The sequence below is a fragment of the Cataglyphis hispanica genome, chromosome 1 (assembly GCF_021464435.1).
Source record: "Cataglyphis hispanica isolate Lineage 1 chromosome 1, ULB_Chis1_1.0, whole genome shotgun sequence".
Lineage (NCBI taxonomy): Eukaryota > Metazoa > Arthropoda > Insecta > Hymenoptera > Formicidae > Cataglyphis > Cataglyphis hispanica.
The window spans coordinates 13,814,163-13,825,173 of record NC_065954.1 but is presented as its reverse complement, the minus strand read 5'-3'; the positions used below and the strand labels follow the sequence as shown (position 1 = coordinate 13,825,173).

The window sequence follows — 11,011 nt, the reverse complement described above, 5'->3', positions numbered from 1 at the left end:
TAAAATTATTTACTTTACCCCAATGATAAGATTTTTGAACATCCCAAAAGCTAATGTCTTGACTTTTGTCAAAATTGTTGTGTTTGTGAACGCAACAATTTCTATAATATGTGCAGAGTGGTACATACAGATTCATAAGATTAGTAAATACGAAACAGAAAAGATGTAATTCATTCTGTACTTTATTTTGAAGTATTTTTATTTTCTCAAACGCGTGACACTTCTTTTTTAAATGTTATATATATGTAACAACGTGCGAATAACAATATGAAGTAAGTTGAACAGGTTATTAAATAAAAGATTATATTTGTCTTATATACTTATTTTTAAACACACACGTTTTTATTACAGGATAAGCGTTGATGGATTGATTGTATATTTTCCTTATGATTTTATTTATCCAGAGCAATATGCATACATGCTTGAGCTCAAGCGTGGCTTGGATGCTAAGGTATTTTTTTCTGTATATTTTTCTCTCTCTATTTTCTTTATATATTGTTGATATTATTATTCTGGATATTAAGAAAAATTAACAAAATTATGTTATATTTTAGGGACACTGTCTATTGGAGATGCCTTCAGGCACTGGCAAAACAATAACATTGTTATCTCTCATTGTAGCATATATGTTGGAGCATCCATTGGATGTTACAAAATTGATTTATTGTTCTCGAACAGTACCAGAGATAGAGAAAGTTATAGAGGAACTGAAAAAACTTATAGACTATTATGAAAAAGAAACCAAAAGCAAGCCAAAAATTGTTGGTTTAGTTCTTAGCTCTCGTAAGAATATGTGTATTCATCCCGAGGTAAATAAATGTTTCATTTATATCTTTGTAAAATTTATTATATTGTAGTTAAATATTAGAGATTAATTGAGAGAGATTAAAAATACAATTAAGAAATTAATTGAATTTTTTATATTTCTTTATTTTATATATAGGTTAGTAGAGAGCGAGATGGTAAAATTGTAGATGGTCGTTGCCACTCTCTTACTGCATCATATGTACGAGAAAGACATAATTATGATGAATCTACACCAATTTGTAATTTTTACGAAGGATTTGACATAGAAGGCAAAGAGCAAATTATTCCTCCTGGTATTTATTCCATTGATGATTTGAAAGATTATGGAAAAGAACGTAATTGGTGCCCATATTTCCTTGCGAGATTTACAGTAAGAAACTTCATAAATCTTTTTTTATGTGCACATATGATTTAAACTGTGAATTTCAATATTCTTTGCATTTTCAGATTTTACATGCACAGATTGTAGTTTACAGTTACCATTATTTATTGGATCCAAAGATTGCTGAAACTGTATCCAAAGAACTCAACAAAAGTTCGGTAGTTATCTTTGATGAGGCTCATAACATTGGTATAAAAACTATATATTATGTTTATATATTAATATTCACTAATTTATAGTATAATATAAAGTGAATTATAAATTTTAGATAATGTTTGCATCGATTCTATGAGTGTGAAAATAAATAGAAAACTAATGGAAAAAAGTTCGACTAACATACAACTCTTAGAGAAAACTGTAGCTGAGTAAGTGTCTGAAATTCTTATTTATTATTAGAATTTAAATATATAATCTATCAGATATATAGTCAGTTGTGCTTTGATTTAGAATGAGAGAAGATGATGTAAATAAATTGAAAGAAGAATACAATAGACTAGTTGAGGGATTAAAAGATGCTCAATTACAGAGAGAAACCGATATCATTTTAGCAAATCCTATCTTACCAGATGAAGTACTCGAAGGTTAGTAAAAATGTCATACCTAACAAATTAAAATCTGTCTAATAAATTAAGATCTTTCTTAAAATATTTATTTGAATATGTACACAGAAGTTGTTCCGGGTAACATAAGAAACGCCGAGCATTTTGTCAGCTTCCTGAAACGATTCGTCGAGTACTTGAAAACTCGCTTACGTGTCCAACATGTCGTGCAAGAGTCACCCGCGGCATTTCTAAGGGACATCCAAGCAAAAGTCGCTATTGAACGGAAGCCATTGCGATTTTGCGCCCAAAGATTAGCATCTCTTTTACGCACAATGGAAATAACAGATCTAACGGACTTTTCTCCAATAATATTGGTGACCCACCTTGCGACATTAGTCTCCACGTACACGCACGGTTTCACGATTATAGTAGAACCATTCGACGACAAAACACCGACGGTTTTGAATCCAGTTTTACATTTTAGCTGTCTAGATTCTTCTATTGCTGTCAAGCCTATATTTGATAGATTTCAATCTGTGATAATTACTTCTGGGACTCTCTCTCCATTGGATATGTATCCAAAAATCTTAAACTTTCATCCAGTCATAATGTCGTCATTTACAATGACATTGGCCAGACCGTGTCTTTTACCTATGGTAAGTTAAAAAAAAAAAGATATCGGAAATCAAAATAATCTTAATATTTTATTAATATTTTTCTACTTTTGCATCAGATCGTTGGCAAAGGTAATGATCAAGTAGCCATTTCATCCAAATACGAGACACGAGAAGATGTAGCAGTTATAAGAAATTATGGCCAACTGTTGGTCGAATTTGCTGCAACAGTACCCGACGGCTTAGTATGTTTCTTCACATCATATTTATACATGGAATCTGTGGTAGCTGCTTGGTATGTATATATATATATATATATATATATATATATATATATATATATATATATATATAAAAGTGTAATATTGAAACTTTATAATTTTTGTATAAATTTGTTATAATGTTATAGGTATGATCAAGGAGTTGTGGATCAACTTCAGAGGCACAAATTACTCTTTATTGAAACTCAAGATTCGGCGGAGACTAGTTTAGCTTTGATAAATTACATAAAGGCTTGTGAAAATGGTAGAGGGGCCGTTTTACTCTCTGTGGCTCGCGGAAAAGTATCTGAAGGCGTCGATTTCGACCATCATTTGGGCAGAGCTGTGCTAATGTTTGGTATACCTTACGTGTATACACAATCACGAATCTTAAAGGCACGTTTAGAATATCTCAGGGATCAGTTTCAAGTGAGTTAATGTAATGTTAAAATTGTCATAGAGTGATTTTTATATGCGCGAATAAAATATATGAACTTATGCAATACTTTTACAGATTCGAGAAAACGATTTCTTAACTTTCGACGCCATGAGACATGCCGCTCAGTGCGTAGGACGTGCAATTAGAGGTAAAACCGACTACGGTATAATGGTGTTTGCAGATAAGGTAAATCTTTTTTGATTGAAAATAGTTTTCAGCAATATGCGAGCGCAAAAATATTTTTTAATAAACGATTTAATTATAATTTTTCTTATATATACATTATTGCAGAGATTTTCGAGAATAGATAAACGGAGTAAATTACCAAAATGGATACAAGAACATTTAAATGACAGTTTATGCAACTTATCTACCGAGGAAGCCATACAGGTAATTCTAATTTCTCATTTAGTAGGTGCAATTAGTGATTACAATTTTGTTTGTCCTTTGTGCAATTAAAATATTTATTTATATAATTTTCAGATCAGTAAAAGATGGTTACGACAAATGGCACAGCCATTTACACGTGAAAATCAACTTGGTTTGTCATTACTGACAAGAGAACAACTTGAAAAAGAGGAGGCTGGCAAAATTGAACAAAAAGCACAGCAAAAATGATAGTGTGACACTAGGCCGAATAGTCCAGTTTACTTAGGCAAAATAATCTGCACCATTTACAGAAAATATATTTCATGCTGTTTGGTTGTACAAATGCCTAATTATAATTTGTACTTTTGACCAGAATTGTATTCTAAGTAAAATGTAAGATATAAGTATACACTTTTCTAAGATTAACAGTATATATTTTTTCTTATTAATGTAAGCTTACCTCATCAAGTTCCAAAATTTGTTAGCAAAGTTTATTAAGAATGCAATGCAAATTAAAAAAAAGTTTAATAATAAAGTATCATAGAGCGAACTTTTTCTCTCTCTCTCTCTTCTCTTTCTTTAACAGTGTACAAAATATAACCATATCTAAAAATAATTTAGCTGATATCACCATCTTACAAGAACTTTATCACCATCTTGAATCGAATAATAACTAAGTTCTTGCAATGGTTTATCCAATGAAATTTCATCATTTGATAACTGTAAAATGTTAAAATATAGTATTTATATATATATATATATATATATATATATATATATATATATATATATAGTTATTAGTGCAAAGAGTATATGTGTGTTTGTGTGTGTATGAATATGTTTTTCTCATTTAATAATATTAGACTTACATCTTGTGAAATAAATGAAAGAGTAGGTATTTTTCCACCAGTTTTGAAAAGTCTCTGGACAAGTCCGATCATTTTTTGGACTTCCATGTCTTTAAGTAACTTTCTTTTAATTCCTCTAGGCTGACGTGGATCATCTGGACATACAAACTCCACTGTTATCACATTGGAAACCATTTCTACTTTTGGTTTAATTGAGGGAATATTTGCAATTCCATATTCTGAAAGTATAAAATAGATTTTATTTTAATATATATTATGATCAAATTTTATATTCTATAAGAAAAGATAATCATATCAGAAGATAATCTCATAATGTAAAATTTATACATACTATCAATTAGTGTAGGATATCGTGGATGTTCATTTACAAACGATATCCTTTTCTCTGTTTCCAGCCATTTTGGTAGATATAGTTTTAAATAATCATATTCAGCACCTCTCCTTTCAACAGGAAATATTTCTGTACCATTTAAGATTTTTAAATTCGCTATTCTTGCTATTATCAACTGTCGAGCAGTCTCTACAGTTTCATTTTTCAAGATGGGATTTTCTCTGAATTTTAAGTCTTCTAAATTTGGCAGTTTATCTAATTCATTAATTGATTGCCACTAAAAATATACCAAATAATTCTATTAGAAATTTTGAAATATAAAATTTTTTATCTTTTTTCTTGTTTCATATATTAATATTATACACATTATTTTCATTATTAATATTATTATAATTTAAAAATACATTTACCTCTGATATGTGGTTTTCGGAAATATTTAGGTGACGTAAAGAAGGAAAAAGCCCAGTCTTGTCCATTGATGTTAAATATGGAAACCTAATTTTATCTATTTTATTTGAATTCAAATTAAGATATTCTAAGCTGTAAAGAAAATATGATTTTTCTTAATATTATACAAATTATGTAAATTGTACGTTTTTTCGATATTAAAGCTGAATATTTTATAATGCATTTTACCATGGAAGGGAACCTAATTTAAGTATCTCATTCCAACTCGATATTAAATTTCCTTCGAGTATTAATGTAGTTATTTTCATTAAATTAGTGTTTGTTATTGTCTCTTCTATAGTTGTAACAATATTAAAAGAGACTGAGAGTTCTTCAACCGATGAAAACATGGATATACATTGCTGAATATCAGACCAATTATAATTCATTTTGGCTAAGATTAGATGTTTTACTGTTGAAAATGAGTTTTTCAATGCCATCATATCTTCTTCAATAGGCAGATGGTTCTCACTGTAAAAATAAAAACTAATTTTCTTAGAATTATATAAATATATCAATTTATCAATATATAACTGTTATAGATATTTACATTTCTAACATAGCATTCAATATTGCACATTTAATATTCTAATTTAAAAATACAAAAAAAGTTTAAAAAATACAATCTCATAATAAATAACTTTATGTGATTCACCTGACATTGAGACGAATAAGAGAATGAAGCTGAGAGCATATATCCGCTACAATTTTCCATGAATTTATTAAATTTTTAGATATATCCAATTCTTCCAAATTAGGGCACAGTTCTTTCAGCTCTTCTGGCTTTCCTGCATCGCTTACGCATTGTTCCCTCAACCATACTATTTTCAATTGATCAAATTTACTTTGCTTCTTATTTACTTTAGAGAAACCAACAAAATCTAAGAAAGGCGCATTGATTTCTTTCCTTAGACTCAACACTTCATCCCTGTCAATTCCTGCTAATTCATCATCAATCAATCCGTAACGCATTTTGATGGCTTGTGGACAAGATATTCCAAACTTAACTTTGCCTGGTCGTATAAAAGAGCCTGATGTGGAATGTCTATCAAACATTATATATATACAGTTAGTATGCATATTGATACAGATTATTGTATTATCATTATTAATAGAATAGTCGTTTTATGCAATTTACCTGGCTTGAAAATATTCTATTCCTTCGTATGTGCCATTATGCTTGCCACGAGTCGAATCGTCCCAATCTATACCCAACCACTCTCCTTTTGTGTTTCCCACAGGTCCGACGTATTTCACTGTACCCCGATATCCGTCACACTCGATACGGCTTGAAACCTCATATTTTTTATCTTCTACCATACCTGACAGATATCACATACAATGACAGTTATTTTCATATGGGATAAAGAAATATGCAAAATATATTTCATTATTCAGGATGTATAGATATAACTAACAAGAATTTAATAAGTTAATTATATATATAAAATATTATAATATATACGTAATAAAAATTTTATACGAAAATACCTATATATATATATATATATATTAGGATAAACACGCGCTTGGTTTAGAGATTGCGATTGACAGTACTGTAACCTAAAACCCAGAAACGCGCATTGAAAATTAGGAGAAAGTAAAATCGCAATCTCGCGCTATTCGTGTGATATGCGTCAGGTAATATTGCGGCACAACAGTAACAACGAAAATCGCGGAAAACTGTTTGTAAGTAATAATGTTGGGAAGAAATGTCACATACGGCAATTTGCTGTCTATTTCGCGTTCTAAAAGATTCGTATCGTCAGTCGATAAATATAATCATTTTTATCGAATATATTCTCGATATTTTTTTCTATATCGTTTTATAATCGATTAATATTTTTAAAATATGAATATTTTAATTTAAATTATAAGGAAAATAAAATAGATGTTCTTGCATAAATATATATGGATATAGCATATATATAGTGCAAATATATATATATATATATATATATATATAATATATATATATATATATATATGTATGAAAATATTAGATAGAAATATTGAAAGAATATATAGTGTATTTTAACTTACATTAATCTAATTGTGCAATAAAATAGTGACCATATGCAAATGAAAAATAAATATTTTGATTTTATTCATTGAGAATTTGGTAAACATTACATATTCTATACATATATAACATAATGTAATATAAGAGAATGTACATTGCTACAAAATATAGTATACATAAATATGTATCATTTCACACTCTCATTAACTTATATAGATTTTGGCTTGCATCTATGTACTGATTGAGTTAATGATCCAATAGATACTTGATAAAATATTATGTCTCATTCAATTTGTTACACTTGAAGGTTTATTGCTTCAGAATGCAGGATATGCTAATAGCTTAACACAGTTTTGGCAATGTTTGAACCATTCAGGATTTCAATCCAATAACCATCAGGATCTTTAATGAAAGCAAGTCCCTTCATCTTGCCATCATTTGGTTTTTTTACAAATTCCACATTTAACTTTTCAAACCTCTCGCATGCTTTTTCAACATCAGGTACCGCTATTCCAATATGACCTGTATTTTAAGGAAAGAATGTTATTTCTGTGTTAGGACTATACAACAAAGATTTAATTTTTTTTCTTTAAATAACACGTATAAGTTTATCCAATTTTTCTTCAATTTAGATAATTGTGCTAATTGCTCTAAGAATAATTAAAATATTTGATTATTTCTTCTTTCCCCCCTTACCAAATCCTCTAGGATCTGAATTTCCATTGTGATATTTTGCATCGGGATCTGTTTCTGTTCCCCAATTACTAAAATATAATTATTTTCCTTATAAGAATGCATTAACTCTTTCAATTTTTAACATAGTATATAAAAAACCATTGTATAAAAAACTTACTGAGTTAGCTCTATAGTTGCTTTTTTACTGAATGTCCACTCAATATTTTCTCTTCTATCAGTTGGTATTTCTTTTTGATTTTCATATCCAAGAAAATACAACGAAAACTTCATTTCTGGAAAATCAAGCTTTTGCAGCAATGTCATACCAAGCACTTCGGTATAAAAGGGTAATGATTTTCTTGGATCTTTGATACGATACATTGTTTGTTGCATAATATATCCATTTGTTGCAGGATCTGGAGGCTTGCAAAGCTCACGAGTTTCACTATTGGTTAATCCTGATGGTTCACCCATCTGCAATTACAATTATTATTCTTTTATTATTTAAAATAATGAATCAATACAATATCTCATTTGTGTAATATTTTTTTTTTAACTGTTATAAGTAATGCAGTTTCTAATAATATGTATATATATTTATATTTATACACAATTATATTTTTACTTGCTCATATTAATACACAATTATAATTTTACCTGCTTATATTAATATACAATTATAAAGCAAATATAAAAATTATACTATATGTATCTCTCTTTCCTATGATTAATCTTTATATTATAATACATTTACATCAATCATGGACATTTTATGACATTTAATGGTTTACATTATTTTTTTTAAATTTATCAGCAATGTGAGATATACTTTTATTTGCATAGTCTATAGATAAAGCCACTATCAAGGACATATGTATTCTCTGCAACAATATACGCATAGTGCCATATTTGGAAAATAACAAAAAAACATCAAATTTTATAAGACAATAATTAGTAATACATATGTCATCTACAATATATTTCTACACAACTGTATTTTACACAGCATTCAGGTTAGACTCTGTTAAAATTTAATCTTTTTACTATTGGCACAATTCTCGCAAACAAAATTCAGGCAGGCAATTCTGACTACATTTTTTTCTCTTTAATATGCCTTAGCTTTGTCAGCTTTTTACTTCTATCAATTAAAATTTTAATCCAAAGTCCTACCTTTTACGCGAAATACCAAAGTATGTAAATACAACGTATATAAATACAGAACGGTATATAGTATATACACTGGGAATGTTCACATGCGACATGAATGATGAATGCGTGAATTGTACGAGAGAGAAGCTTGAGAGACGTCATGACCCGGTTTTAGGTGATTCTTCAAAACGATACGCCCTCTAACATAAAAACGTGGACACTGAACTACGTAGCTAATGTCACCGACGAGAGCCGATGATTTTATATATCAATAAAATGAAAAATAGTGCTAAATTCTATAAGATTATCGGTTTGTAATGATATTTCACTGTTTTCGATAATAAAACAATATAGCTGGATGGACTAAAATAATCGTATATGAATTAAATAAAATAAAATTCATGTAATTTTCTTCAAAACAGTCGGTAATGTCATCATCCTTCAATTATCTTGAATCACTGTAAATATCGTAATGGTAGAGACGCAACAGAGTAAAAAAAAATAAAATTTTTAAATTTAAAGTGAATAAATAATTAATTAAATTATGCCAAAAGTAGTATCGAGGAGCATTATATGCTCCGATACGAAAGATCAGGAGGAATATAGTGAAGAGAAGCCGTTGCATATTTATTATTGTTTATGCGGTCAGATGACACTAATTCTAGGTTAGAATTGTTGTATTATTACAATCACAAAAAATATCGATTTTATAATAAAAAATAAATTTAATGTTTGAGTATTATTGTGCATGTTTTGGGAAATATTCTGTAAAAGATATTATTTTCGGATGCATACTTGAAATGTCTTGAATTAATATTAATACTATTTATAATACAATATGTCATATTGGTAATATAAAAAAAAAGTATGAATTACTCAAATTTTTATAAATCATGATGTTTATGTAGATTGCGCGATTGAAAAATTGCCACTAAGGAAAAGAGATGGAGCGAGGGTAATTGATGGCAGCAAGCATGCTCATAAAATGACTTCAGAGCGAGATGAGATTGTATTTCTCAAGCGTCCAGAGGGAATAGAAAAACAGTATAGACAAAAGTGTAAAAAGTATGAATTTTTTGTGTATCTATACTCATTTTGTATATGTGCATTTAGATGCAAAAACATTGAAAATATATTTTCTGTATATTTGTAGATTAAGTGTTTAATCCATTTAATACAATTTTTTGATTTATGACAGATGTGGTTTATTGCTGTATTATAAGCATGATCCAGGAGCAAATATAGTATTTATAGTAAAAGACTCAGTAATAAAAAATTCTGGCGATGGTCCTATGACAGACATTTATAATCAAGTAGCTATTGAGAAACCTAAAAAAATAATGGTTACAAAGCATACCAAGAATATGGGAAAATTCAGCTCTGTTACTGTGTCCACAATTGATGAGGAAGAGGATGAAATTGAAGCTGTAAGTCACAATTGAATTTGTATTATTTATACATTTATAGATTATAATGTAAGAATCAAAAATTAAAAAAGTATCATGCATCACATGATATATGATGAGCTATAATAAAATAAATATTAACAAGATAAATAACAAAGATATATAACAAGATATATAACAAGATAAATATTAAAAGTTGGATGTTAAAATTTCTATATATTTTAATTTTAGTTTTGAGTATGCAATATATATTTGTCCATTTCTATAAATGTTTCAATCATATATTATTATTTTCGATTAATTTGATAAATATTTTTTATTATTTAACAATAAAACAATTTTTTGTATATATTATAAAATACTTATAATTTCAGAGAGAAGTTGCTGACTCATATGCAAACAATGCCCGCATCATAGAGAAACAGTTGGAAAGAAAAGGTATGAATAAACGAAAATCTGTACCATCCACTGAAACAGATTCAAAGCGGGCAAGACCTAGAGGAACATTACTGGATGTTTGATTTTTCATTGAATTTCTGTACCATGACTTGGATACATTAGTGAATTTGGAGCATCTTGTAATTATGTACAATATATATATCTATATATATAATTTACCACATATTTTAATTAAAATAAATTAATTCATTTGTTATATATTATCATGAATAAAAAGATAATAATACTTTTTCTTTTGA

At 28.4% G+C, this 11,011-nt stretch overlaps 4 protein-coding genes across 5 annotated transcripts; 2 read left to right on the top strand and 2 right to left on the bottom strand.

Moving 5' to 3' along the window:
- The first annotated feature begins 91 nt into the window (after positions 1-91).
- Positions 92-3,844, top strand: LOC126853787 (general transcription and DNA repair factor IIH helicase subunit XPD). Its single transcript, XM_050599858.1, has 13 exons — positions 92-272; positions 352-451; positions 555-809; positions 944-1,177; positions 1,255-1,378; positions 1,458-1,554; positions 1,637-1,770; positions 1,858-2,387; positions 2,465-2,640; positions 2,755-3,034; positions 3,120-3,230; positions 3,336-3,434; positions 3,528-3,844. Exons 1-13 carry the CDS (start codon positions 268-270, stop codon positions 3,660-3,662), a joined length of 2,280 nt encoding a protein of 759 aa, XP_050455815.1. The 5' UTR covers positions 92-267; the 3' UTR covers positions 3,663-3,844.
- Positions 3,845-3,986: 142 nt separating this feature from the next.
- On the bottom strand, positions 3,987-6,827 carry LOC126853910 (tubulin-specific chaperone E). Of its 2 annotated transcripts, none has more exons than XM_050600083.1 (8): positions 6,784-6,827; positions 6,199-6,382; positions 5,716-6,105; positions 5,250-5,531; positions 5,024-5,153; positions 4,614-4,890; positions 4,283-4,500; positions 3,987-4,133 (listed from the first exon to the last, which is right to left on the bottom strand). In XM_050600083.1, the coding sequence occupies exons 2-8, from the start codon at positions 6,378-6,380 to the stop codon at positions 4,041-4,043; spliced, it is 1,572 nt and encodes a 523-aa protein (XP_050456040.1). In that variant the 5' UTR covers positions 6,381-6,382; positions 6,784-6,827; the 3' UTR covers positions 3,987-4,040. The 2 variants fall into 2 exon arrangements, with proteins under 2 accessions (XP_050456040.1, XP_050456029.1); XM_050600072.1 differs by lacking the exon at positions 6,784-6,827 and adding an exon at positions 6,552-6,773.
- Positions 6,828-7,143: 316 nt separating this feature from the next.
- Positions 7,144-9,058, bottom strand: LOC126854139 (lactoylglutathione lyase). The gene is made up of 4 exons (XM_050600555.1): positions 8,929-9,058; positions 7,937-8,232; positions 7,780-7,847; positions 7,144-7,605 (listed from the first exon to the last, which is right to left on the bottom strand). Exons 2-4 carry the CDS (start codon positions 8,230-8,232, stop codon positions 7,418-7,420), a joined length of 552 nt encoding a protein of 183 aa, XP_050456512.1. The 5' UTR covers positions 8,929-9,058; the 3' UTR covers positions 7,144-7,417.
- A 291-nt stretch (positions 9,059-9,349) lies between these two features.
- On the top strand, positions 9,350-10,998 carry LOC126854113 (STING ER exit protein). The gene is made up of 4 exons (XM_050600510.1): positions 9,350-9,572; positions 9,816-9,972; positions 10,106-10,334; positions 10,688-10,998. The coding sequence occupies exons 1-4, from the start codon at positions 9,452-9,454 to the stop codon at positions 10,832-10,834; spliced, it is 654 nt and encodes a 217-aa protein (XP_050456467.1). The 5' UTR covers positions 9,350-9,451; the 3' UTR covers positions 10,835-10,998.
- Positions 10,999-11,011: the final 13 nt, after the last annotated feature.